The 27,813-nt window shown below is 37.8% G+C and overlaps 4 protein-coding genes across 6 annotated transcripts; 2 read left to right on the forward strand and 2 right to left on the reverse strand.

Annotated features, from left to right (window-relative positions):
* The first annotated feature begins 2,506 nt into the window (after nt 1-2,506).
* On the forward strand, nt 2,507-10,343 carry LOC104701138 (transcription elongation factor SPT6 homolog). Of its 2 annotated transcripts, none has more exons than XM_087489900.1 (17): nt 2,507-2,715; nt 2,888-2,969; nt 3,103-3,192; nt 3,622-3,751; nt 3,981-4,044; nt 4,136-4,280; nt 4,392-4,515; nt 4,603-4,840; nt 4,938-5,138; nt 5,218-5,325; nt 5,421-5,807; nt 5,881-5,988; nt 6,095-6,874; nt 7,215-8,528; nt 8,635-8,844; nt 8,953-9,415; nt 9,614-10,343. In XM_087489900.1, exons 2-17 carry the CDS (start codon nt 2,939-2,941, stop codon nt 10,096-10,098), a joined length of 4,878 nt encoding a protein of 1,625 aa, XP_087346026.1. In that variant the 5' UTR covers nt 2,507-2,715; nt 2,888-2,938; the 3' UTR covers nt 10,099-10,343. The 2 variants fall into 2 exon arrangements, with proteins under 2 accessions (XP_087346026.1, XP_087346027.1); XM_087489901.1 differs by having other exon boundaries at nt 4,395-4,515.
* A 60-nt stretch (nt 10,344-10,403) lies between these two features.
* Nucleotides 10,404-12,549, reverse strand: LOC104750334 (uncharacterized protein At4g02000-like). The gene has a single exon (XM_010472118.3). It carries the CDS (start codon nt 12,295-12,297, stop codon nt 11,101-11,103), a length of 1,197 nt encoding a protein of 398 aa, XP_010470420.2. The 5' UTR covers nt 12,298-12,549; the 3' UTR covers nt 10,404-11,100.
* Nucleotides 12,550-14,591: 2,042 nt separating this feature from the next.
* LOC109129705 (uncharacterized) lies at nt 14,592-17,918 on the reverse strand. The gene has a single exon (XM_019238442.2). The coding sequence runs from the start codon at nt 17,916-17,918 to the stop codon at nt 16,779-16,781; it is 1,140 nt and encodes a 379-aa protein (XP_019093987.2). The 3' UTR covers nt 14,592-16,778.
* Nucleotides 17,919-18,188: 270 nt separating this feature from the next.
* Nucleotides 18,189-23,696, forward strand: LOC109124687 (putative E3 ubiquitin-protein ligase ARI8). Of its 2 annotated transcripts, none has more exons than XR_015583516.1 (15): nt 18,189-18,593; nt 18,837-18,961; nt 19,061-19,166; nt 19,268-19,358; nt 19,514-19,686; nt 19,846-19,950; nt 20,053-20,141; nt 20,450-20,557; nt 20,863-20,953; nt 21,051-21,140; nt 21,858-21,933; nt 22,211-22,282; nt 22,355-22,454; nt 22,927-23,053; nt 23,309-23,696. XR_015583516.1 is itself a non-coding variant. In XM_087489903.1 (15 exons), exons 1-15 carry the CDS (start codon nt 18,453-18,455, stop codon nt 23,541-23,543), a joined length of 1,701 nt encoding a protein of 566 aa, XP_087346029.1. In that variant the 5' UTR covers nt 18,189-18,452; the 3' UTR covers nt 23,544-23,696. The 2 variants fall into 2 exon arrangements, 1 of the variants encoding a protein (XP_087346029.1); XM_087489903.1 differs by having other exon boundaries at nt 21,858-21,905.
* The last annotated feature ends 4,117 nt before the right edge of the window (nt 23,697-27,813 follow it).

Below are 27,813 nucleotides of genomic sequence, written 5' to 3' on the forward strand. Positions count from 1 at the left end.
TTATGCATCAATATAAATATCACTCAGAGACGCGCACAACATAGCAATGGCCTTAAATACATGTATATTTTGTTTTCTCTATCATTTTTGTATTCCCTTGTAGGGAAAACAAAATATACATGTATTTGACTTTCCCAAGCTTGTTTAAGGCCAAACAAAATATACATGTATTCTTTACTTAGTTGCCTACTATGGAAAAAGACTTAAAAAAAAAATACTTATATTATCATTACTTCCAACGATACAATATTGAAATAAAAATTGAATTTACTTGTGCAAGTGACATTAACAAATTACAAGTTAGGCTTAATGATCAAACTATATGGGGAAAATTTTGATGTTAATATAAAAAAGTTAGAGTAAAAATGATATGTATTTAAAAGTTTAGAGCTTATAATAATTTTTTTATATATAAAGTTGAAAAATCATACTATAATACCTACTTCTAAAACATAACACCAAGTAACTTTGTCAATTAAGCTAGTAAAATCAATCCTTCTAAGGCATGAGCATATTACATCCACATTCACACTGATCTTGGCACTTTCGACGAAGATGTAGATCTGGTTTTAACAACATAATATGATTTGCTATAAGTTTTAGGCACCATAGCTTTTCTTATCTCATCTTTAGGTTTTGATTTGAGTTGTATAGAAAGTATTTTAATGTGATTTAACTGTGCAAATGGATGGGCTATTGTTGGGCCTTAGTCTGTTTTCTTTGTCAGTTTGTTTTTCTGATAGGATTTTTTCTTGGCCCATGTATGATATAGTTTTTTCATCAATAAATTTTACATTTGTGAATAAAAAAGAGAAAAAGAGTATTTCATGTGGGTTGTAATTTTTTTCCAATAAATTATTTTTTCCTTCAATGAAGTATTATTGATGTAATTGCTCAAATTCTACATATAATACTAGGTTTTGAACCCACGCTAAACGTGGGTATATTTGATATATTTTGATGAAAACTATATATGATTGATGACGGTAGTAAAATATTATCTTATAAAAAATTTAAATTAGTATTAAAGAAAAAAATTAATTTTCAGATACACAATTTTCATTTTTCTAAAAAGTTTTGGAAATTTAAAAATTGTTAATGAATGACATGTCAAATCCTGATTGGTTGTTTAAAATAATTCTTGATATAGAAAATTATTGTGATTTTAAAAAATGTTAATTAATGAAGTTATGGGTGTCAAAATGGGTCAAGACTAATGGTTAACTCAATTCAACTCAAATCAAGAACCCTAATGAGTTGAAAATTTTAACCCTAATGACTTGATGGGTTAAATGAGTTGATGATTAAATGAGTTAATGAGTCAAATGAGTTTGGTTATAATAGGTTTATGAGTTAACCCACTAACCCATCAATTTCTACATTATCAACCTAATATCATCAACATCATCATAATTTTCCCGCCAAAATCTCAAACCCGCAATTTTCCCGCCAAAAACACAAATCCGTAATTTTTGATAAAATTGAAATCCGTAGTTTTCTTGCCAAAATTCAGAATTTATAATTTTCACGCCAAAAACGCAAACCCGCAATTTTCTCACCAAAATTCAAATCCGCAATTTCCCGCCAAAATCTCAAACCCACTATTTTCCCACCAAAATGCAAACTCATAAATTTCTCGCCAAAAACGCAAACCCGTAAATTTCCCGCCAAAATCGTAAACCCGTAAAATTTCCCGCCAAAAACGCAAATCCATAAATTTTCCGCCAAAAACGCAAACCCGTAAATTTCTCGCCAAAAACGCAAACCTGTAAATTTCCCGCCAAAAATGCAAACCCACAAACGTAAATTTCCCGCCAAAAACGCAAACCCGTAAATTTCTCGTCAAAAACGCAAACCTGTAAATTTCCCGCAAAAAACGCAAACCCGCAAACGTATATTTCCCGCCAAAAACGAAAACCCGCAAATTTCTCGCCAAAAACGCAAACCTGTAAATTTTCCGCCAAAAACGCAAACCCGCAAACGTAAATCTCCCGCCAAAAATGGTCACCGTAATTTTCTGTCAAAATCTCAAAACCACAATTTTCCCGCCGAAAATGTAAAATCTAATTTTTCCTCTATAATTTTCCACTAAAAGTTATGTGATGGTGATAATGATGATGATAGTAAAAAGGATGATAAAGATTAATTATTATTATTTTATATTATATATTAATTAATTTATATTGTAGTGGGTTAACCAATTATTCATCTAACTCATTTAACTAAATGGATTCATGGGTTGATCCAATCCAATTGCTAAATGAGTTGAGTCAACTCATTAACTCATTTAGCTTTTAACTCACTGGATAATGAGTTGAGTTGGGTTGAGTTAACCATTTTGACATCTCTAAGTGAAGTGTTTAATCACAACTGGAAGTTTAAAATCTTATGTGGACACCTTTAGGAGGTTATAGCTTATACTTTTTATTAGTGTAGATTTAAATTTTTTCCATTCTAATTAATACGATAAGTTGATTTTTTTATTTGTGAGTTTAAAATATTATTTAAGGAAAAAACCGAATATAGTTTTTCAAAAAAAAAAAATTATTAATTATGTTTTTGTTTAAAAAGAAAAAAAAAACGCAGAGAAACAAAAAAATGAGGCAAATCTCAGTATAAACTTGAAATTTCATCAGCCTTGTGTCCGTCTTGTTCTTGTTCGTGATTCAGAGGTCTTTGTCGCCTTTTGCTTCTGAAAAATAAAAGTTCACACTGGTAAAAAAGCCTCTCTTCCTTTACCAACTCGTCTTCTTCCTTAAGCTTCTTCTGGGTTCCGCTTTTTGAAGAACCCTAGAAAATCACGAGCCCCTTCTGCTTCTTCTTCTTTCCCCCTTTCTCTTCGGCGAAATCAGAATCATAGTTTCACCCCATCGCTACGTTTTTGCAGGTTTTAGGGATTGTTTCGGCGTTGTCTCACTTCTAATTTGTTGAAATAAACATGCCGAGGAACGCGATTTCTGACGATGAAGGTACCTATGTCGCGTCGACGAAACCCTAATTTTTCCTCTGTGAAACGCCGTCGTAATTTCACTAGGGTTTTTTTTTTTTTTTTTCTTCTGATGTTGGCTAAAAGTTTGAATCTTTTTTTTCTCTTCCGCGCAGATGATCATGAGCTTGAGGATGAGGACGGAGAGCCAGTTCTGGGAGATGAACACGGTGATAACGATGATGAAGAAGATGATGATGATGACGGTACACGTTTTGCCCTTGATTTTGACTTCTCCGAGTGAGAGAAATTGGTGTTCTTTGTTTCTGTACATTTTGAGATTTTCCTGCCTTTCGTTTTTGCTTACCATCATAAATCTGAAAGCTTTATACTCTGATACCATTCGATGCATGTTGGATGGGTCGAAAGAATCGAATTGAATGAACAGACGTGTGTGTTGTTGGATGTACCACTTCTTGTTAATATCTTCGCTGTATCATATACATCCTTGATTTATATTTGGTAGCATTTCCTTGTTTTGTTCCTTTAGACCTCATGGATTCTGTATAATTAGCTTTGAGTTCCACATGTCTCTCACTCTGGGTTTGAGTCAATGCAGTAATTTTCTGTTCTTTTGCACTTAGATTCAGGCTATATTTGTTCCATTATGTGAGATCCGTATATTTGTGTTGTAGTTGGGAATGAGTATGAAAATGATGGGTTCATAGTGAATGATGACGACGAGGAAGAAGAACAAGAAGAGGACGACGAAAGGCAAGATAGCGATGAGGAAAGGCAGAAAAAGAAGAAGAAGCGAAGAAAAAAGTGAACATTATATCCCTACTTGTTCTCTTAAATTTATCCTTTTCTAATCTGTGAAAGACTTAATGCCAGTGTTGGCATGCATTATACACGATAGAAGGTTGCAGGATGCAGTTGATAAAATGTTCCTTTAATTCTCAGCAGTCCCTTATGATTAGTATATTATTTACTGCGTAATGGACTATAGCAGGGCTGTTCTCTAACTGAGTAACACGTATGATGTTTTCAATAGGGACGAAGGTCTTGATGAAGATGATTATCTGCTTCTCCAAGATAACAATGTCAACTTCCAAAAGGTTTGTCATATATGTATATAACTATATCAAGAGTTTGTATATATGTGCAGTACTAATATATATTGATTTTCATTTTCTTGAACCATGACAGAGGAAGTATAAGCGGTTGAAAAAAGCTCAAAGGGAAAGGGAAAATGGTCAGGGGGGATCATCTGATGATGAGTTTGCTGGGAGTGGTGGAGCTAGAAGAAGTGCTGAGGATAAGATCAAAGACAGGCTGTTTGATGATATTGATGGTAGGATCTCTTGTGCTTTCTGATACACCCCTGGGAAAATCACATCTCAGCCTGCCTTGGTTCTTATTTTGACCATTGGCACATAGTTGACTATGTACTTTTTGTGTCTAGCAGATCCACCTGATGATGTAGGCGATGAGGAAGACCTAGTTGTGGAAGAAGATGTAGTTGGGAGCGATGATGAAATGGCAGATTTTATTGTAGATGAAGATGATGGGCTTGGTCATCCTAAGAGGTATTGTTTTTTTCTCTTTTATCTCTTGAGATTTAGTATATCTCTTATGTCACGTATATTTTCTGATTCTAAATAACTTATTTTCAGGGGAGGCTTAAAGAAAAAGAAATTTAGACAGGGATCAGATATTAGTGCTATGCGAGATGCTAATGAAATATTTGGTGATGTTGATGAACTTTTGACTATTCGCAAAAAGGGTTTGGCATCTAGTGAAAGAATGGAAAGAAGGCTCGAAGATGAGTTTGAGCCAACTGTTCTCTCTGAGAAGTACATGACAGGGCAAGATGATGAAATCCGCCAGCTTGATATTCCTGAGAGAATGCAGGTGCATTATCTGCTTTAGTTTCTCTATGTGTACTTGTGGTCTATTATTTATTTGGTGTTCATGGGTAGATGTAAAGATATCTTGTCAACTTTGACAGATATCTGAAGAAAGCACTGGAAGCCCTCCTGTAGATGAGCTTAGCATTGAGGAAGAGAGTAATTGGATATATACCCAATTTACTTCTCTACTTAAAGAATCTGATGGACAAGGAGTTCATAGTTTCGAAGGGCGAGGTTTCTCGGTTAACAAGGATGACATTGCAAAATTTTTGGAGCTACATCATGTGCAGAAATTAGAGGTTTCTGGATTCATTTTTTTTGTTGTAATTGCTTCCTTGATTCATTGATTAGCATGCTAATTTTCTTTGTCTCCTCTAGATACCGTTTATAGCTATGTACCGAAAGGAGCAATGCCGGAGCTTGTTGGACACTGCTGATGTTGATGGTGCCAATCAAGACAAGAAACCTGAGACTAAGTGGCATAAGGTAAGCAGTTCTCTTGGAGGAACTAAAAGTACTCAGTTCAAAATTTGTTGTCCGAGGACATTGGGTGGATTAATGTGAGGTATTTGTCACTGTAGGTCTTCTGGATGATTCAGGACTTGGATAAGAAATGGCTCCTTCTTCGAAAAAGGAAAATGGCGTTGCATGGTTACTATACAAAACGTTACGAAGAAGAGTCTAGGAGGGTCTATGACGAAACTAGGCTTAATCTAAATCAGTATCTTTTTGAATCAGTCATTAAGTCTCTTAACGTTGCAGAAACAGAAAGAGAAGTTGACGATGTAGATTCCAAGTTCAACTTGCATTTTCCTCCCGGTGAAATTGGTGTTGATGAAGGGCAGTACAAGAGACCGAAAAGAAAATCACAATATAGCATCTGTAGCAAAGCTGGGCTCTGGGAGGTTGCCAACAAATTTGGGTATAGTGCTGAGCAATTGGGACTTGCATTGTCCCTCGAAAAATTGGTCAGTATGATTTTATATTGTTTGATCTGTATGTTGTACTGGAAGGACAGTTCTAACTCTGGTTGAGCTGCAGGTTGACGAGCTTGAGGACGCAAAGGAAACACCAGAGGAGATGGCAATGAACTTTGTGTGCGCAATGTTTGAAGACCCTCATGCTGTTCTGAAGGGTGCACGGCATATGGTATACTCTGCAATAAAACTATTCTTATGAACTGTTTTACTGGAGTTAATATACTAAGTACTTCTCCTATCATTAATGATGAGAATATCCGAATTTTTCTTGTTAGGCTGCAGTTGAGATAAGTTGCGAGCCATCAGTCAAAAAGTATGTCCGTGGCATTTATATGGAGAATGCAGTAGTCTCAACAAGTCCAACAGCAGATGGAAATACAGTAATAGATTCATTCCATCAGTTTTCTGGGATCAAGTGGTTACGTGAAAAGCCATTGAGCAAGTTTGAGGGTGCACAATGGCTTCTCATTCAGAAGGCAGAAGAGGAGAAACTTCTTCAAGTAACCTTCAAGCTGCCTGAGAATCACATGAATAGGCTAATTAGCGACTGCAATGAACATTATCTAAGTGTCGGTGTTAGTAAGTATGCTCAACTCTGGAATGAGCAAAGAAAGTTAATTCTGGAGGATGCACTTCATACTTTTCTTTTGCCATCAATGGAGAAAGAAGCAAGATCCTTGCTGACTAGCAGAGCGAAGAGTCGGTTGCTTTTAGAGTATGGACAGGCTCTGTGGAACAAAGTTTCTGCAGGGCCATATCAAAAGAAAGAAATGGACATTAGCTCAGATGAGGAAGTTGCGCCTAGGGTCATGGCATGTTGTTGGGGACCTGGAAAGCCACCAAATACGTTTGTGATGCTGGATTCATCGGGAGAGGTGCTTGATGTACTCTATGCTGGATCCCTCACATTACGATCTCAAAATGTCAATGACCAGCAGCGTAAAAAGAATGACCAGGATCGTGTTTTAAAGTTTATGATGGACCACCAACCGCATGTTGTGGCTTTAGGAGCTGTCAATTTGTCTTGTACTCGCCTGAAGGATGATATTTATGAGGTAAGGATTCATGAAACACAATGGAACTATGTTCTTCGACTCTAGCTAATGCAACATACATGTTCTGAGTTTAATCTTATATTGTTACACTTACATTCATATGGTTGTGGAATTTTGTCTGTAGAGTCCTCAATTTTCTGTTTTATCAACAGCACTTTCGAACTGATATACCTTTTTGAGTTTGACTGCTTTCCCGAAATTGATGATGTTATATCTGGTGTAGTAAGCTTGAGTCACTGCTTTTGTAGCTCACCTTGTCAAAGTTATCTGGTTGTGTTTTAGTCTGCATTGTTGTTTTTCTTGCTTAGTAAACTTGGTCATGTTTTATTTTATATATCAGGTCATATTCCAGATGGTGGAGGAAAAGCCTAGAGATGTTGGACATGGAATGGATGATTTAAGCATTGTTTATGTGGATGAATCACTTCCTAGACTATATGAAAATTCTCGAATCTCGGGTGAACAGCTACCTCAGCAGTCAGGGATCGTGAAACGTGCAGTTGCTCTTGGACGCTATCTCCAAAATCCACTAGCAATGGCTGCCACTTTATGCGGTCCAGGTAGGGAAATTTTGTCTTGGAAGCTTCATCCCTTGGAGCATTTTCTTCAGGTAGACGAGAAGTACGGAATGGTTGAGCAGGTTATGGTTGACATAACAAACCAGGTTGGAATCGACATTAATTTGGCAGCTAGCCATGAGTGGTTTTTTTCTCCTTTACAGTTCATTTCTGGACTTGGGCCTAGGAAAGCTGCATCCTTGCAGAGGTCGCTTGTGAGAGCTGGTTCAATATTTGTTCGCAAGGACCTGATAATGCATGGACTTTGTAAAAAGGTTTTTGTAAATGCAGCCGGTTTCTTGCGCATTCGCAGGAGTGGGCTAGCTGCTAGTAGCAGTCAATTTATTGACTTATTGGATGATACCCGAATACATCCCGAGTCATATAGCCTTGCCCAAGAATTGGCTAAAGATATTTATGATCAGGATGTCAGAGGTGACTCAAATGATGATGAGGATGCGATAGAGATGGCAATAGAGCATGTGAGAGATCGGCCAGGCTCATTGAGAAAAGTGGTCCTTGATGAGTATCTTGCCAGCAAGAAAAGGGAGAATAAGAAGGAAACCTATAGTAATATCATGAGAGAATTGAGCTTTGGTTTCCAGGATTGGCGGATACCCTTTAAAGACCCAAGTCCAGACGAAGAATTTTATATGATTTCAGGTGAAACTGAAGACACCATAGCTGAGGGAAGAATTGTGCAGGCTAGTGTTCGGAGATTACAGGGTGGAAGAGCCATATGTGTATTAGATTCTGGGTTAACTGGGATGCTTACGAAGGAAGATTTCGCAGATGATGGGAGAGATATTGTTGAGTTATCGGAACGACTGAAAGAAGGCGATATCCTGACATGCAAGATCAAATCAATTCAAAAGCAGAGGTATCAGGTGTTCCTTATTTGCAAAGAAAGTGAGATGAGAAACAACAGACACCAGCATAACCAGAATGTGGATGCTTACTACCATGAGGATAGAAACAGTCTCCAGCTTGTAAAAGAGAAAGCTCGAAAGGAAAAAGAGCTAGTGAGGAAGCATTTTAAGTCCCGGATGATTGTCCATCCTCGCTTTCAGAATATCACTGCTGACCAAGCTACAGAGGTATGCAAAATATTTACTCTCCATTTGTACTTAGTAGAGTTTTATGAAATGCATTTGTTATATATTTAGAGAAATCTCTGAGATTATTTGTTGGTGCCACGTACAGTATTTGTCTGACAAAGACTTTGGAGAAAGCATTGTTCGTCCAAGTTCTCGAGGACTCAATTATTTAACTTTGACGCTCAAGATTTATGATGAAGTTTACGCTCACAAGGAGATAGTTGAAGGTGGGAAAGAAAACAAGGACATCACTAGCCTACAGTGTATTGGGAAAACCCTGAAAATTGGAGAGGACACCTTCGAGGATCTGGATGAGGTTCGTTGTTTTATATATCTAGTTGTGCTATCAATGAACAAACTTATTTGATTCTTGAACATCCTTTAAGTGTTTTAAGATTCCTCTGACCCCATGTCATAACTGCAGGTCATGGATCGATATGTTGATCCTTTGGTATCTCATCTTAAGACCATGCTCAACTATCGGAAATTCCGAAAGGGGACCAAGTCAGAAGTAGATGATCTTCTGAAGATCGAGAAGGGCGAAAATCCTTCAAGAATAGTTTACTGCTTTGGGATTTCTCACGAACATCCAGGCACCTTTATACTGTCTTACATAAGGAGCACAAATCCACACCATGAGTATATAGGCCTATATCCTAAGGGATTTAAGTTCAGGAAAAGGATGTTTGAGGACATTGATAGGCTTGTGGCATACTTCCAGAGGCATATTGATGACCCATTGCAGGAGTCAGTGCCATCAATCCGGTCTGTTGCTGCCATGGTACCAATGAGAAGCCCAGCAGACCGTGGCTCATCTGGAGGAAGTGGTTGCGGTAGTTCTCAGAATGAAGGAGGCTGGAAAGGAAACTCAGATCGCTCAGGCTCAGGTAACACATTTCAAAGTTGGTTTTTAACTTGCATAGAAGGACTTTTGTGGTCATTGTTTGACTTCTCGGGGTTTTTATTTTATTTAATTTAGATTCTGGTAATCTGGATTTTGGTTGCTGAGAAAGCATTCATATATATTATATTGTTTATGTTGTCTTGACTATGATTCTGCACGAAATTGTGCAAATGTATTGTAGGGAGGGGTGGTGATTACAGAAATGGTGGTGGACGTGATGGGCATCCAAGTGGAGCGCCAAGGCCATATGGTGGTCGCGGTCGTGGTCGAGGCAGAGGACGAAGAGATGATATGAACGGTGATAGACAAGATGGGAATGGAGACTGGGGTAATAACGATACTGGAACTGGAGATGGAGGTTGGGGAAGTAGTACTGGTGGCGGTTGGGGAAGCGAGTCTGCTGGTAAAAAGAGCAGTGGTGCAGGTGGCTGGGGTAATGAGTCTGGTGGTGGTGGTGATGGGAGTACTGGTGGTTGGGGAAGCGAGACTGCTGAGAAAAAGAGTGACGGTGCGAGCGGCTGGGGAAATGATTCTGGCGGTAAAAAGAGCAGTGAAGATGGTGGTTGGGGAAACAAGGCTGGTGGTAAAAAGAGCGATGGAGAGGGCGGTTGGGGGAATGAATCCAGCAGTCAAAAGAGCGGTGGCGGCGGTGGTGGTGGATGGTGAAGAAACATAACCGCGGCTACTACTACTGGTTGGGTAATTAAATTGCAAAGTCTAAGACAAGACATAAAAAAACACATTAGTAGTAATTTTAGCTTCTCTCTCTCTGCCTAAGTGCCTTATTTTTCAATTTAAATCTTTGCTTTTTTTTTTTTGTTTCCTTCTTTTTGTCTTAACTTGACGGTATTAGTCTTGTCGGGTTATGTATTGCCTGACTTTTTAATTTTCCAAGAAAGTCTTTCAAGCGATGCTTACATCTTCTTTTTGTTTCCCTGAAATAAAACTTATATTAATAAGAAATGTCATTACGAACAATCGAACATGTTCTTGTAACCAATCAGGTAATATTACAGAAGCTGGATAAAATTTACAGTTCAAATAACCAAATTGTGCTAGACTGTGAGCAGCTCGATTTTGTTTCTCGTCTGGTAAAGCAGAAAGATATGTCTTTGTATCAATCAAGTTGAGAAGTCTGACATTCGTTGAACCATCCTGTTGGATTCGGTTCGTGTGTCGTAAATAAACCGTTCCATTAATATTGCCCACCGTGAAAATAATATCTTATATACCATGGTGACTTTTTCTAAAATCAACACCCTCACCAAAAATATTTGAACCAGTGTAATTGTGTGTTTGTTCCAATTGTGCCTTTTTTTTTTTTTTCATAAGTGTTACCATTTTATATATAACAAAGTGTTGCAAGTGTTACAACAGTAGTAACTTCCACTTACAGAGCTCTACAGACTTTCTAAACTTTCAACCATGGATTAGATCAAACAGATCCCACTAATCCATTTTTCTAAACTACAAAAGTACAAGCCATTCCAAACTTTTACTTCTGATTTAAAGATAAACTAAGAGTTAACACCATATTGCTCATCTTGGATATGCACTTACCAAAAAGATTTCAGACCATATCCACTTATTCAAGACCTTGGCTGCATTCATTGAACCTAAGCAACATTTCCAAAAAATTGTTGACAGAATCAGTAGAGTGTCAAAGCTTTAACGTTTCTTTGGAGGTTTCAGAATCCCTCCCTCATTATACTCATGAACCTTTTGCTTTTGCTTCCTTCGTTCTTCCTCATTCTTATCAACTGCTGAGATTTTGCGCTTTAAATCCTCTTCCATTTCATAATTCTTACCAGATTCATCTTCATCATGTCTTCTGGAACATTCTCCAACTTCAAACTTCCTTGCATCTCTGGAAGTTATCTCATACTCACTTATTGGAGCTATATTAGAGCCTATTGATGTTTGATTGCGTCTCCAAGGAGTCTGAGGAATTGGTACAGCAAAATTCAGAAACTTTTCATCTCTTGAAGGATGAAAATAAGGACTTGCAGCTGCAATCTCATATGGGTTCAGAGGTGGCGTATCAACTCTTAGAGGTGGACGGATAGGTACCGGAAGGGAATCATCAGAATTATGAGCTTGCAAATTCATGTCTGACCTATGGAGCTCATCATGCAACGCAAATCTTTCTCTCCCATCAGTCAAATTATCTGCAGTACCAGTGTTTGTGACAGGTAGAGGTTGGAGAAAAGGACAATAGTTCCTGAGATGAGTGAACCTCAAACACCTGCTACAAAATCTTCTTAGACGTTCATACTGAAACCTGATTATTGTAGTCTCCCCAGAATCAAACCTAACTCTTCGGAAGAACCTTAGACGATCAGTTATGGCAAATCTAATTCTGATTCTGATATAAGCTACCTGAGTAGTAGTAGCATCATGAAAGTCCAATTCCACCACTTCACCAAGCGCTTCAGCTATTTGTGTTACAGTTTCTTCACAAACATAAAGAAGAGGGATTCCTCTCATCTGAACCCATATATCTATTGTTGTGAGGAAATCAAAGTCAGGAAGGTCCTCCCACCTCTGAAAAGCCACAAACCAATTGTTGAATATCCATGGTTCCCTTCTTTGAACTGAAATAAGATCCACCTCAGATTGGAATAGAAACTGAACAAAAGTATCATCCAGAACCCTTCCATGGACTCTTGCTGCTAATCCCCATATTATTGGTAGCGAAGAGATCACAGTAAAGAGGTTTTGAGCTCTCGGGTTAAGGGGTCTAGCTATCAATCTTAGCCTATTGCGAGCCACCGTAGCTGCATAAGCCTCATGTGGGACAAACAATTCTAGATCTTCTCTACCCATAGCCATATTTTGTAACTCATCCCGTAATTCATCCGCCATAATTTAGAGAAACATGAAAGCAAAAAGGAGATTGTGTTTCTCTACCCACTCAAAGTAAATATATATAGTAAGAGGTTAACGTAAAATAAGATATATGAAAAACTAATAATAAGATAAAGGAAATAGACTTTAGCATATCTTGTAAGAAAAGATATGTAAGAGAAGGAAAGGATAAGACTGAGAAAGGGCTGAAAAGAGTGAAACCGTAAAAAGAGACTAGTAAGAAAAAAGTATTATAAAAACCAGAAGACAACAAAAAAAATTTGTCACAGACGGGAAACGTTTCCAACATCTAAAGTTTCCTTATTCCTTAAACCGACTATACTTACTATACACAAGAAAAATTTAACCTCTTCTATAGTAAAATATTATAACCCCTATCTCCCTACTAATTAACTTTTTCCTCTTCAAACAGGTTTCCTAGCCACTGTGGATGACCCTTACCAATGTAGGAATGTAACCTTAACCCAGTTATCACACTCATTGCTATTTCAGAAGCTCCTTTATTGCACTTTAAAGGTTCAATCCACATAAACCAGTTAGGTTTATCCTTGGTGAAACTTAAAAGTTCAGCAATATGACCTATTAAAGCTGGCCACTCTTTTGGTTTATTTAAAGCTTTAATAATCTCAGAGGTGGAAGCTCCAAAGGTTACATTATCTAAATGGTGCTTATTCATACTATCTAATGCCCAAGCCCAACTCCTAAGTTTAGCATCAAAAAGAGAATGTACCTGAGAGTATGATCTGCGACTATGCATTGAAACTAAGCCCCTTGAATCTCTTACCACCCAGGACGCTCCAGATACTTGTTTTTTCCTTGACCAAGCAAATCCAATATTGCACTTGAGCTCTCCCCAATTTGGAGGAATCCACTTTTTTTCCTTGGAATCTTCACTATTCCTTGATTGAATATCTCTATTCTGAGCTAAACTCCATTGTTGACAATCATCATATGCTTTGTCGACAATTCTATTTGCCATCGAACCAGCTCCTTCAAACAACAATTTATTTCTGTTTTTCCATAAAACCCAAATAATCCAAGGACTTACAGATTTTAACTGTTGAGGCATGTCTTGATTCTGAGATATCTGTATCAAATGATTCATATTTGTGTAAATAGAATCCCCAAACCCATTCACAGGAGATGGCAGAATAGAAAGTGCCCAAACTTGTCTAGCCAATGGACATTGAAACAGTATATGGTTGATTGTTTCATTTTCCTCCCCACACATAAGACAACCATCTGCAACCTGAATACCTCTTGTTCTGAGTCTATCTTCAACAGCAACTGCTCCTCTTAACACCTTCCAGAAGAAAGTTTTAATCTTTGGAGCAGTTAGTATCTTCCATATACTTGCAAAAAGAGGATTTAAGGATGGATTTTCCGCAGCTTCTCGATACAAATTTTGATGAACTTTTCTACTAATTAGATCATAACCAGACTTGACTGTATATAAACCGTTGTTTGTACCAGCCCAGCAAAAAGTGTCTTCTCTCGAGACCAAAGGTCTTCTTCTTATCAAAATCTGAATATCTTTTCAGGGAAATAAATCTCTTAGCATATTCAGATTCCAATTCTTTGAGGAAGGATCAATAATCTGACTCACTTTCATCTCAATATCTATCAGAGCCTGTAGATTCATTGGTCTTCTATTTTGTCCATCAAAAAGCCACTTATCTATCCAAACCTTAGTTTGCTCACCATTACCAATAACCCGTGTCAATCCTTCCATTAGTAAATCTCTACCATATAAGATACTTCTCCAAGCATAAGAAGATCTAGTTCCATTGGTTGCATTAAGGATATCAGTATTCAGAAAGTACCTGCTCTTAAAAATTTTATAGACGAGGTTGTCTTTCTCATTAAAAAGTCTCCAAGCTTGTTTGGCTAGTAAAGCTTGATTGAAACACTGAAGGTCTTTGAATCCAATTCCACCTAACACCTTAGGCATTGTTAATCTCTGCCATCCTATCCAGTGGATTTTCCTTGAGCTTTGCATATTACTCCACCAGAAATTCATCATAACACTAGTCAGATTTTTGCATAGATCTTTAGGTAATTTAAAGCAGGTCATTGCATACATTGGTAAAGCCATAGCAATAGACTTTAACAAAATCTCCTTTCCCCCTTGGGATAATGTCTTTGCATACCAACCTGTCATTCTCGACTGAAGCTTTGCTTTAATAAACCCAAATAATTCTTTTTTTGATCCACTTAAGCATTCAGGTAACCCCAAATACTTCCCAGTTCCTCCTTCAGTAAGAATGCATGATCTCTTTTTAATCCAAGTCTTTGTTTCTTCTTCTACTTTTGCCCCAAAGGTTACTGCTGACTTATCCAAATTAATAACTTGACCTGAAATTTGTCCATATTTAGATAAGCACTCCATGATCTCTTCACACTCTTCTTTATTAGCCTTACACACTAGAAGAGTGTCATCAGCAAATAACAAATGATTCACTGAAACGCCAGCATTGTTAAACTCGATGCCCGAAATTTTACCCATCTTTTCAGCCTGATTGAGAATATGGATTAAAGCCTCTGTACACAGTACAAATAAGAACGGGGACAGTGGATCTCCTTGTCTGATCCCTCTTCCTGGATTAATGTGACCATAAGGCTGACCATTGATTAAAACTGAATAAGAGACAGATGATACACAAGCCATGATCCATGATATCCATTTCTGATTAAAACCAAGAGCCACCAGAATTCTTTCCAAAAAGGACCACTCTACTCTATCGTAAGCCTTTGACATATCCGTTTTAAACACCATAAACTCCTTGGATATCTTCTCATTTGTTCTCAGATTATGCACAATCTCATGGGCGATAAGAATATTATCTGAGACTAACCTTTCAGAGACAAAGGCCGATTGAGTATGAGAGACTATATCCGGTAAGTGCTTTTTGAGTCTTGCGGACAAAATTTTGGATATTATCTTGTTGAACACCGAACACAGGCTAATGGGTCTAATATCTGTCATCCTCTGAGGGTTTATGATCTTGGGAATGAGACACAAATGAGTATGATTCCATTCCTCTGGAAGAACTCCGGTGTGAAAGAAACCCAATACTTCCTTTATAATTTGTGACTTCACCAAAGACCAATGTTTCTAAAAGAATAATGCAGTGAACCCATCCGGACCTGGGGCCTTCTCACTATTAATTGAAAAAACTGCATTATAGATCTCCTCTTCCGTAACATCTTGAGTTAGCTCCTGATTCATGACTGATGACACTTTAACTTGAAAACCTTTCAAATAAGCACTGGTAGAACTTGGATAAGAAGAAGTAAAAAGATTCTCAAAGAATAAGGTTGCAACCTTTCCTTTTTCTCTATTTAATGTCTGTTCATTTCCATTCTCATCCAATAGAAAACTCAAGGATTTTCTCACTCTGTTGGAATTTACTACTGCATGAAAAAACCTTGTATTCTTGTCTCCTTCACACAACCATTTCTCTCGACTTTTTTTTGTCTCCAATAGGCTTCCTCTTCACTGTACGCGAATCCCAATTGTTCTTTAATAACCGCAATTCTAGGCCAGCAGGGAAATTGAGCACTTTTATGATCATCTAGCTCTTTTCTCAACCTCTTGATTCTATTCTGAGAATTAGTATCAGAAGTTTTTTTCCAAACACTGATAGCTCTTCTACATTCCGCAATACTAAAGATAGTAGAATGCGTACCTTTAGAGATTTCATTATTCCAAGATCTGCAAATAGCTTCAATACAAGCAGGATTATCAGCCAATCTTTTGTCAAAGCGAAACTGTCCTCTAAAAGTTTCCTGATCATTAATAAATTTTACCAGTACCGGTCTATGATCAGATCCAAAATTCTCAAGGAACCATTGATGAGAATTTGGAAACATAGAAAACCAAGAGGAATTTCCAAAACATCGATCAAGTTTACATTGAACCCATTGATCATTCCGTGTTCCTCCCCACGTATAACTATTCCCTGAGCTCCCCAATTCATGCATGTCACAGTTCTTCAACATATCTTGAAAAGACTGAAATGAAGAGATCAAACGTCTAGGGCCACCTAACTTATCCTTATTAGAAAGGATTTCATTAAAATCTCCTATCATACACCAAGCTTCTTTCCTATCAACACCAATACTACTCAATCTTTCCCACAAAAGAGGTCTGAGATTCATCACCGGATGACCATAAACACAAGACACAAACCAACTTTTATTATGTTGTGATACCTTCAAGTCTAGGAGATTTTTGTCTTCAAAAAGAATTTCAATCTCCAAATGATTTTTCCAGAAAATCGCCAAGCCACCCTTCTTCCTTCCGGTTCTACTGTATGCACATAATCATAACCAAGCCAACTAAAAACTTTTAAAACAAACTCATCTGAATTCATAGTCTCCATGGGGAATAAAATATCTGGGAAATGATCCTTTCTCATCTCCTTTAGATGTCGAATTGTCCAAGGATTCCTTGGACAATTCCAACTTAAGACGCCTTACTGATCCAACGGCGGTTCACAAGGAACCACCGGATTATTATCTGCCTTCATACACTTTGTATACACTTTCCTTGTTGATTGTGCTTTCCTTTTAAAAACTTTCTCAAACTGATTTTGAGAGAGTAGTTCACTAACCTTTTCCTTCATAGGTAGTTGTTTGACCTTTTTAGCTTTTCTAGAACATGAAGTTTGCATCTTCCTTTTGTTATTCTCTATTGGAACTGTTCCCGAAGAACTAGCCTCCATACTTCCTGTACTAAAGCCGAGAAGAAGATCCAAGTCTGACAAAGCTTCTGACTCATCTTCATCAACTGATTTTAATACCACAAGGTTACTTTGATTTGAAGCACTTTTCATCGCATAGGCCATTATTTTTATATCCATAGAGTTCTCCTTCGGTTGCTCTATATCTTTCAGAGCGATCCCTTTCAATTTTTCTTGATCCTTAGAAACCAAGGAGGAAGGTTCTTTTATAACTGACTGCTTGAAAGAGCATCTATTCTTCTCATGAGTTAGTCTTTGACATTGAAAGCATCTTTTCCTGATCCTTTCATAATCAAAAGAAACTAAAACAATCTCCCCTGATGGTAACTGTACTTCTTTAGAATTACGCAAAGGATTTGAGACATCTAACAACACACGCACCCTAACATAGTCTTGAACTTGAGATTTCTCCTGATCGAAGACTACTTGCAAGACTTGTCCCACACACTCCGCAATCTCTTGAATCGTGTCTTTAGTGTAGTAGTTAACTGGAATATTACGAAGACGAATCCAAGCCGGGAGTAGCATCAAATAATCATGCGGAGGTTTTTCGATCCATTTCTCCATCACTACACACCAATCATCCTGAGTCCAAACTCCTTGTTTCAAAACTCCTTCTAAATCTTCTTCAGACTTAAAGAAAAATTGAAACTTGTCTTTTGATAGAGCAATACCCCGAACCCTATCATATAGTCTCCAAATTCTTGGCATATCCAATATCCAATTAGACATCCTTTGATTCTCAGGATTCAGAAATCTACCCATAATACTACAGCTATTTCTTTCGCTTGAACAGAACTTGGGTTGATTAGAAAGGACCAGAGGAGTATCATCTGTAATTGACATTTCTTGAAAAGCTTTTTCCAGATCCATCTTCAAACCGCAAAAACACCAACTTAAAGAAACCCCAGCCAGAAATTGATAACGATAAAGTCAATTCAGAAACACCAAAGACTTCACAATCTCTGCTTTTTAGAAGTAAACACTCTGTACCAAATTTAGAAACACCACCAGACCAGTAGCTTTAGGTAAGATTTGTGATCAACGCCGACAGAAAACGGAGATATCTTCGGACGAAGGCTCTGCTCAAGAAAAGGAAAAGACTCTTTTTGAGAGAGAAGTTCTTAAGCCCAAAACTAGGGACGGCCGGAATTATTATTGTATACAATATCCGTGTTCCAATTGTGCCTTGGGATCAAATTGGAAGGATACTATTTTATTCCAAACCAAACACACAAATTAAAAGTTTTATGATTAAAAAGCATTATTTTTAAGAATGGCTGAGCTTAATTTACCCTTTTGCCATTTCTCCCTTTCCCGATTAAAACTCCTTATGAGAGAAGAGCATCTAAATAATGAAAGCGTGAGTTTGAAATCGATTCGAGAAGAAAGCCAAATCAAATCTCCATGGATGCTGATGATGATTTCTACAGCGGCACCGAAAACTATTCCGATTACGCCGACAGCGACCCCGAAGACGACGCCGACTACGAGTTCGTCGAAGACGCCGCTGATGATTCCGATGACCTCATTTTCCGCCGCCGCCAGGTTTCTCTCCCCCCCCCCCCCCCTCCTCCAATCTTTTCTCGATCTAAGGTTTTCCAATAGAGAGATGCTGTTTTTGTACTCGCCGGACATTTTTGTAACGTTGATGATGATGATGTGAATTGAATTTGAACATTTTATTATAGATTTTTAAAGCTCATGAATTCGATATTTTCAGGAAACTTGTAGATCGCAATGGCTCACGATAAAAAATTACTTTTTGTTTTTGTTTTTTTGGGTTTGTAGCAAAATTATAGTGTGTTAAGCGAAGCAGATATCTGTAAGCTTCAAGAAGATGATATTTCAAGGATCTCTACTGTTTTGTCCATTTCGAGAAACTCATCTGCAATCCTGCTTCGTCACTACAATTGGTTTGATTCCCAAATTTTTACCCTTTCATTTTTTTTTGTGTGTGTGTGTGTGTTTGAATATAAGTGCTTAGACGAGCTCAAATTTTTGAAAATGTTTAGGTGTGTGAGCAGAGTTCATGATGAATGGTTTGCTGATGAGGAGAAGGTTCGAGATGCTGTTGGCTTGTTGGAGAAACCTGTTGTTGATTTCCCAACTGATGGAGAAGTATGCTTCCCGTTGTCGTCATTAACATTGTAAAAAAATTTTAATCTGTCAGAATTCACCTGTGCCTTTCGTTTTTACTTGTTTCTTTCTCATTTTGGCAGCTTGATTGTGGGATTTGTTTCGAGACTTTCCTTTCTGACAAATTGCATGCTGCTGCTTGTGGTCACCCGTTCTGTGAGTCATGCTGGGAAGGTTTGTTTTACTGTTTTCTTGATAATAGTTGATACCCATTTCCATCTTTGATGTTTAGATTTAACTTGCAGTCTACTGTTCTTATTTCGTCGATTATCAATTAATGATGGTTCATTACTGTTGGGTTATCTATCTGACCTTTCCTCTATCTTTAGGTTATATCACCACCGCGATTAATGATGGTCCTGGGTGTCTTACGTTACGATGTCCAGATCCTTCTTGCCGAGCTGCTGTTGGTCAGGATATGATCAATTTGCTTGCTCCTGATAAAGATAGGCAGAAGTACACATCTTATTTTGTCAGATCATATGTCGAAGACAATAGAAAGGTAAGTTAGCAATTTCAGTTTGATCATACGTTAGACATTTGCATGATTCTTATTTCTCTTCTCTTAACCTTCAACTGAAAAGCAGTGCATAATTTTAGTGTTCTTTGTTCGTCCATATTATGTGCTCACCAAGTTAGTTATGTACCTTTTATTCTGTAGACCAAGTGGTGTCCCGCTCCTGGCTGTGACTACGCTGTAAACTTTGTTGTTGGGAGTGGTAATTATGATGTGAACTGTCTCTGTTGTTACAGTTTCTGCTGGAATGTAAGTTGCTCTATCAGTGAGAATCAAAATATTTTTAATCTTTCCTTTGTTTAGAATTATTGACACAACCATACCATGTTACTCGATCATCATGGGTTGCAGTGTGCTGAAGAAGCTCACCGTCCTGTTGATTGTGACACCGTTTCTAAGTGGATATTGAAGAATAGCGCTGAGTCTGAGAATATGAATTGGTACGTTGATTTATGAGATATATTTGAGATATGTAGATGCTTAAGATATTTGGGATTTTGTTGACGTAAAAGGGTTTTCAGAGTTTTAAAAAATATTTGGTTTCTCTACTTCTTTATTTTGTATTGGTAGTGATGGCTACCATTTTGTATAGCCAAAGGAAACCAAAATGGTGGATACGTATGCATTTTTAATTGTTAGAAGAAAGTCAATTTGGTTTCTTATCTTTCATCTCCTAGCAGTAGGGTGCATCATGCTTCACACAATGTATTGTACTATTGTTGCTGCTAAATTCTATATCGACTTTCAGGATTTTGGCAAATTCCAAGCCCTGTCCAAAATGCAAACGGCCAATAGAGAAAAACCAGGGTTGTATGCATATTACGTGCACCCCACCATGTAAATTTGAGTTCTGCTGGTAAGTTGATAAAGTGGTTGATTTTACAAAATGCCATCATGTCATAAGTTATGCTTCTATTCTCTCTATACTTCCTGGAATTCAACTCTGAATTGACTTTTTTTTATGTTTATAGCTCTTAAAAGAAATAGAAAATAAGTGGCTTATTATATTTTAGGTTTTGCTAGTGTATAAAAATTTGCTGTGTATCTTCTTTTTGTAGCTTTATCTTGTAATCTGATCTTCATGTGAATCATCTGGTTGTGTAAGATTCTTTGTTACTCACAATGAAATATCTGATAAGTAGTTGTACTGTATAAATGTAGGCTTTGCCTTGGAGCGTGGACAGAGCATGGTGAGAAGACAGGTGGCTTTTATGCTTGTAACCGTTATGAAGCAGCAAAGCAAGATGGCATTGTATGAGTTCTCTGACATTGTTTCTTTTCCTCACTGATAACTAAAGTCTAGTTTATCTTCGAACACAATTTATGTCTTCCATAATCTATTTGTGCAGTTTGATGAGAGTGAAAAACGCCGAGAGATGGCAAAGAACTCTCTTGAGAGATATACCCACTACTATGAAAGATGGGCGACAAACCAATCGGTATGCAGATATTAAATCATATAATTTTCACATGTTTTATCTAACTCTTAAGGAGGAATTTTAAGAAAGAGTTTTCAGCTGCCAAATTCTAATCCCTTCCTATGGAACATAAAATCTCTTCATGTACCTAGAAACGTAGATGAACTCTTTAACAATTAGATGTTTAATGACTAATCTAAAGTCTATACGCTTTTAATTGCTCGAGTTAGAGTACCAAAAGATATGAAAATCTATATATTGGTTGAGAACTTTCGAAAAATTAAGGAAGTGCAGCTGACTGATTTGAAAATTTAAAGAGACTATGATACGTTGAGGTACATGTAGTGCTTGTGGGTGTATTTTTCTAGAGAAAGAGCTGTTTTTTCTCCTGTTATGGGAATTCTACCAGCTCGTTTATATATCTGTTGGCTGTGTTCGTTTGATGGCTATGTTTTTGAGGGCTTAGGTATTGTGTCAAAATTGTTATTGGAGCAAAGTACTGTCGTAAAAGTCTCAGTCATATTACGCATATTAATGAAATTAGGCTTAGGAAGGTTCATAATAATCCTTGGCATTTGTCTTATCCATATCGTCTGCTTGAAGTTTCATGTTTCCGTTTTGGTAAAATGTATTCTTTATTAAATAGTGACCACTAGAAAAATAAGTTTTGTATATACAAATAGCACATTGGCGTTTATATCTAAAACAATTTACAATGTTTATCACTACTTGCTGCAGTCTAGGCAAAAGGCGCTGGCGGATCTTGAGAAGATGCAAACTGATGATGTGAGCTTACAGTGCAACACTTGCTGATGTAAATAAGAATCACCAAGTATTGTTTGATGACAAAAAAAAGTGTGAAATATCCAAAATAATCAGTGCTTGTTTTCATACCAATCCGTGATTCCAGTTTTTATTCAGTTAAAGTTCAGGAAGTTTGCTTAAGTTATCATGATGATCTTTTACAAATGATACCATATGTGCCCTACTTGACTTTTGTCTATTTTGGCATGAGACATCTAACTTTCGATGAATTTTTTGCGTTTTGTATTGTTGGGTTTGGCTAAAGCTTTTTTTAATGTGATTCACAGATTGAGAAGCTCAGCGACATACAGTGTCAGCCTGAATCGCAACTGAAGTTCATTATTGAAGCATGGTTACAGGTAAAATCCGTCCCTCTTATGGCCTTTCTGAGACTTTTGGATTTTGCTCACTAATTTGCTCTACAATCATAGATAGTAGACTGCAGACGAGTTCTAAAATGGACATATGCCTATGGTTTTTACATACCTGACCACGAGAACGGAAAAAGAGTGTTTTTTGAGTACTTACAAGGTAACTTGATTTAGCTCTAACATTTGAAATTAATTATGCTTCCAAAATGTTTGGTATTGATTCCTTGAGTGAGTAACTTTGTCAGTGCTTTTGCTGGTATTGGTCTTTTCCAATCGCGAACAGTTGAACACAAGTTGAATTAAGAGAATTTATCGATTGTTAAATCCATCAGTGATTCTTACGTGATTGAACTTTTCGTGATTTTATTGAACATCATGTAGTCATAGTAAAATAGGAAATGGTTTAGGATTTTCCCTATGTGAGATAATGTGGACTATATAGCCAAGTGTCACTCATAAGAAATTAGTTAAGCTCCTTAATCCAAATCTTAAACAATTTGGTCAGGGTTCAGTTCCATCTTTGACCCGCTAATTTCGATTTGTTAATAGGTATAAGCTGTTTAGTTTGTAGCAGGCTTAATTATGCAAGAAGTTATTATTCTATTTCTTGTCTTATATTATCGTACATTTAGGTGAAGCTGAGTCGGGCCTTGAACGACTTCATCAATGTGCTGAAAAAGAGCTGCAACCGTACCTAGAAGCCAAAGGTCCCTGTGAAGATTTTAATGAGTTCCGCACAAAACTGGCAGGTTTAACAAGGTACTTTCCAAACCTACAGAACAGACTGATAAGCTTATATAATAAGTGACATGGCATGTTTAGTTATGGCTGACAAGCTAACCGAAACATATAATAAGTGACATGGCATGTTTAGTTATGGCTGACAAGCTAACCGAAACATACTGCTGAGTAAAAGTGTTTAAAGAAAACATAAGGATGTTTTTATTCATTTAGTTTGGCTTTGTGTGATGAAAGAAGGTAAATAATGAACGTTTTATTACTGGGAACTTACAGCGTCACCAAAAACTATTTTGAGAACTTAGTTCGAGCTCTGGAGAATGGGCTATCGGATGTGAGCTCACATATTGCATATGATCGAACCTCAAGTTTAAAGAGCTTAGGGGGGAAGACAAAGGGATCCACTTCTAAAGCCAGCAGCTCAGATTCAACACTGTGGTCTTGTGAATATTGCACTTATGTAAATCCAAGGTCGACCACGGTTTGCCAAATGTGTGAACATGGCCGTTGAAATGTCAGTAACTGGCATTGAAAGACTGTAATAGTAATGTATGGTCGCATTTGGTCATAGATATGATCAAGTGAAGAACTGTCTTGTAACTTTATATATTTTCTTGTATTGGAAATAAAGGGATACAATAAATTTGATTAGATTGGCCATTAATTTGATTGTGCCAATGATGGAAAAAGCGAAAACATAAGAGCTGGTTATGTAAGTTCTTACAAGATAATTGTAAAAACTATGTGCTTGCATTACTTGGTCACTTCCGCTTTCAATTTTCTACATGATGTCCTGTTTTGCTCTACTTTGTCAACCTGTGTCTGGTCTCTAGTGGCCAGTGGGGGTTTAACTTGTGCATTTAAACGTGAACCTACCCGGAGAAAATTGTCGTGGATTGTGTTTATGTGGAATGGATGCAGCAGAGAAGGCCGTGACAGCTTTCAGAAATGTAAATCATGTAATGGAACCGTTGAGAAACTCGAGAAGAGAAGCCCTATTTTTGTAAACAGATTATCATAAAACCAATGTTGCAAGTGTCTGCCCGAGTTCTATTAAGAAATGGAAACAATTGGTGTGGAGGCAAAATGGAAACACACAAAGTAAATTGACACTATCGTCCATCCCAGCTGGTAATGGTAGGAGGCATAATGGTTTATCTTAGAGTGAACTTTTTCGATCATGTGTATCCAAAGACGAAAAAACGCATTGTGCTTAAGTTAAACCCAAACGATAATTTAAAAAAAAAAAAAAAAACTTGAATTTCACTAATATCACCTAAATTGAAATTGACTTCGAGGCTGTTACTTAATCCGTTAAGTGTGTGTGCTAAATTGTAATTGACTTCGCTGTAACTTAATCCGTTAAAGTGTGTGCTAAACTCGGATTCCACGTAGATAGATAACAAAACCACATTAATATCGTAAACGCGTCGTTTTTTTTTTTTTTTTTCTCATAAGTATTTCCATTTTATATATAACAAAGTGTTGCAAATGTTACAACAGTGGAAACTTCCCCTTACAGAACTCTACAGACATTCTAAACTTTCAACCATGGATTAGATCAAACAGATCCCATTAATCCATTTTTCTAAACTACAAAAGTACAAGCCATTCCAAACTTCTAATTCTGCTTTAAAGTTTAAACTAAGAGTTCACACCATATTGATCATCTTAGATATGCACTTACCAAAAAGATTTCAGACCATATCCACTTATTCAATACCTTGGCTGCATTCATTGAACCTAAGCAGCATTACCAAAAAATTGTTGACAGAATCAGTAGAGTGTCAAAGCTTTAACGTTTCTTTGGAGGTTTCAGAATCCCTCCCTCACTATGCTCATGGACCTTTTGCTTTTGCTTCCTTTGTTCTTCCTCAATCTTATCAACTTCTGAGATTTTGCGCTTTAAATCCTCTTCCATTTCATAATTCTTACCATATTCACCTTCATCATGTCTTCTGGAACATTCTCCAACCTCAAACTTCCTTGCATCTCTGGAAGTTATCTCATACTCACTTATTGGAGTTATATTTGTTAGGAGCTCAAAAATCGAATTGAGAAAATATGCGAATTAAATTTAAAATAACGAAATCATAAATGAATTACAACAGCATAATATAAGACAGACAATAAATCACGGAGGCAACATATGATATCCTTTCCTTAATTCAATAAATTGGCCGTAAGTGCTTTCGGACAATCACGATTTATGAATCCCAGGATACAACCGATCACGAACTATTACAGTAGCACACCAGTAATAGAACTCAAGCGAACAGATCTACGTTATACTCTCGAGACTACTAAACTAAGAACTTACTTGGACTAAACAAGGGAGAGGAAGAGAGAGATCTTCAGAGGAAGGAGTCTTTGTGTTTTTGTAGCCCTAAACCCTATCTCCAGCCCCCACCACCATCCTTCACCACCACCACCACCACTCTCCAACCACCGGCCACCGTCATCACTTCCGGCAACCACCACCGGCAACCACCTCTGGCGACCACCTTCACCTCTTTATCACCATCACCACTTGGGTTCCCAATGTACAACTTTTAGAGTATAGTTTTCCTCTACCCACACCCACCGCCGACCACCGGCCATCACCTCCGACTACCGCTGACCCACCGGCGACCGTTGACCTCCGGCAAACTCCGGCGACCTCCGGCGAGCCTCGGCCACCTCCAACCTCCAGTAACTTCCGGCGACCTCCGGCCACCTTCTCCGCCAATCTCCGGCCACCTTTTCTGGCGACCTCCGGCGACATTTTCCGGCGAACTTCGACAACCACCTCCGGCCGCCACTTCCGGGAACCACCTCCGACCAACTTCTCTGGCTACCTCTTCCGGCCACTGCCGCTGGTCACCGCCGCCAACCAACAACCACCACTGCCCTCCACCACCTAAGAACATTAAATTGGTAATTTTACACTGCCCTCATCCTAATCTTCTATAAATATAGTGTTATTTTCTAGTATAGTTTTTTTGTTTTGGTTATTGGGCTAATTCACCATTATCAAAATCAATTTATACATACAGTCACCTGCTTCACTTCATTTGAAATTTTGTTGCTTTGTCGAAATCAAACAATAATTTCAAGCCGTAACAACTCTCTTATTCCATTTTTTTTTTTATTCGAGAATTGGAATGCCTATTTCTTCAATCAGCACATAGAGATTGCTAAATTTGAGATTGACATGGTTAGGTAGGGGTTTCGAAATGGCAAGTGTATTCAAGTGGATCTCTCCTATAAAGAACTCCGATGATGATGATTCAGTTTCAGTTTGGAGGTTGGGTTTGATTTCTAAAATTTAGTTTGGGATGAGTCGGTTATGCTGTGATTAACCCAATAGTCCCCTCAAGATGAGGCAAATATGTTATGAAGACTCATCTTGGACTTGAGATGTTCAAATTGAGGAAGGAAGAGAGGTTTAGTCAAAATGTCAGCCACTTGATCTTCAGTCCGAACATGAAGCATTTTGATAAGCCCTCGATCCAGCTTCTCTCGAACAGTGTGACAATCCACCTCAATATGTTTAGTTCTTTCGTGAAAAACTGGATTTGTAGCAATGTAGATAGCTGCAGTACTATCAAACAAGAGAATCGGAACAGAGGAAGTACCAACTCACAACTCACAAAGTAAAGTAGTGATCCACATAATCTCGCAGGAAGCTATAGCAAGAGCTCGATACTCAGCTTCCGCAGAAGAGCGAGAAATAGTATGTTGCTTCTTAGAACGCCAGGAAATGAGTGACGAGCCAAAAAACATTGTAAAACCACTGGTTGAGCGGCGGCTATCTGGACAAGAAGCATAATCTGAATCTGCAAATGCTTTCAATGAGAGGTCTGGTTCTGCAGAATAGAAAAGTCCTTGTCCAACAGTCCCTTTAATGTATTGAAGAACTTGATCAGCTGCTGTCAGATGAGATGTGCGAGGAGCAGAGGAGAATTGACACAACTTATTCACAGCAAATGTGATGTCTGGACGAGTGATGGTGAGATACATCAACCGACCTACAAGACTGCGATACATCTCCTTATCATTCAAAATCTTACCAAAGGTCCTAGAAAGGTGTAGGTTTGGTACCATGGGTGTCTGAACATCTTTGCAAGCTAACATGCCAGAAGAAGTCAGAAGCTCAAGAGCATATTTACGTTGACAAATGGATATGCCAGTAGAGTTTCGAGCAATTTTAAGACCCAAGAAATACTTCAAAGGACCAAGCTCCCGTAGCTTAAAACTCTGCTTCAAAGCTGCAGTTAACTGAGTCGCACCTGATTCTGTGGTACTAGCAATAACTATGTCGTCAACGTAAACCAATAAAGCAATGAAATCATCTCCAAAACTTTTAACAAACAAAGTTTGATCTCCGTGACACTTTGCAAAACCCAAGGACATAAGATGATGTGATCATGAGACCATCCAAGACGACCCTTGGTCTTGCTCACCACGAACGAAGTCAAAGGTCAACTCAGCCAAACTAATATTTGGGATACATTCTTACCTCATCTAGAGCATATCTCGAGGTAGAATCAGTCCAATCAGAGTTCAGATGAAGAAGTTATTCATTTTACAACTCAGGTGAACTCATGGCTACGCGATTTGGACCTACGAGTATTCAAAGGAGGATTCCGACCAATTAAAAAGGATTCAAGGTATGAACCAAAATGTTCTGGAATCTTGATCCATTCCATAACCACGGAGAATTGGAATCACATTAATATCAGTTTATATGTGAAAGATATGGATATATCAAGTCAGTGGATCTATCTCAGTCCTAGTTT

This window comes from Camelina sativa, chromosome 16, assembly GCF_030686135.1.
Source record: "Camelina sativa cultivar CO46 ecotype springtype chromosome 16, ASM3068613v1".
Taxonomy (NCBI): Eukaryota; Viridiplantae; Streptophyta; class Magnoliopsida; order Brassicales; family Brassicaceae; genus Camelina; species Camelina sativa.

Coding starts and splice junctions, on each gene's coding strand:
- LOC104750334 (XM_010472118.3), bottom strand. CDS start 12,297: ATGGCGGATGAATTACGGGATGAGTTACAAAATATGGCTATGGGTAGA.
- LOC109124687 (XM_087489903.1), top strand. CDS start 18,453: ATGGATGCTGATGATGATTTCTACAGCGGCACCGAAAACTATTCCGAT. Junction 19,687..19,845: donor ATGTCGAAGACAATAGAAAG/GTAAGTTAGCAA, acceptor TTTATTCTGTAG/ACCAAGTGGTGTCCCGCTCC. Junction 21,906..22,210: donor AGAAGATGCAAACTGATGAT/GTGAGCTTACAG, acceptor TGTGATTCACAG/ATTGAGAAGCTCAGCGACAT.
- LOC104701138 (XM_087489900.1), top strand. CDS start 2,939: ATGCCGAGGAACGCGATTTCTGACGATGAAG. Junction 3,193..3,621: donor AGAAGATGATGATGATGACG/GTACACGTTTTG, acceptor TTTGTGTTGTAG/TTGGGAATGAGTATGAAAAT. Junction 6,875..7,214: donor TGAAGGATGATATTTATGAG/GTAAGGATTCAT, acceptor TTTATATATCAG/GTCATATTCCAGATGGTGGA.
- LOC109129705 (XM_019238442.2), bottom strand. CDS start 17,918: ATGGATCTGGAAAAAGCTTTTCAAGAAATGTCAATTACAGATGATACT.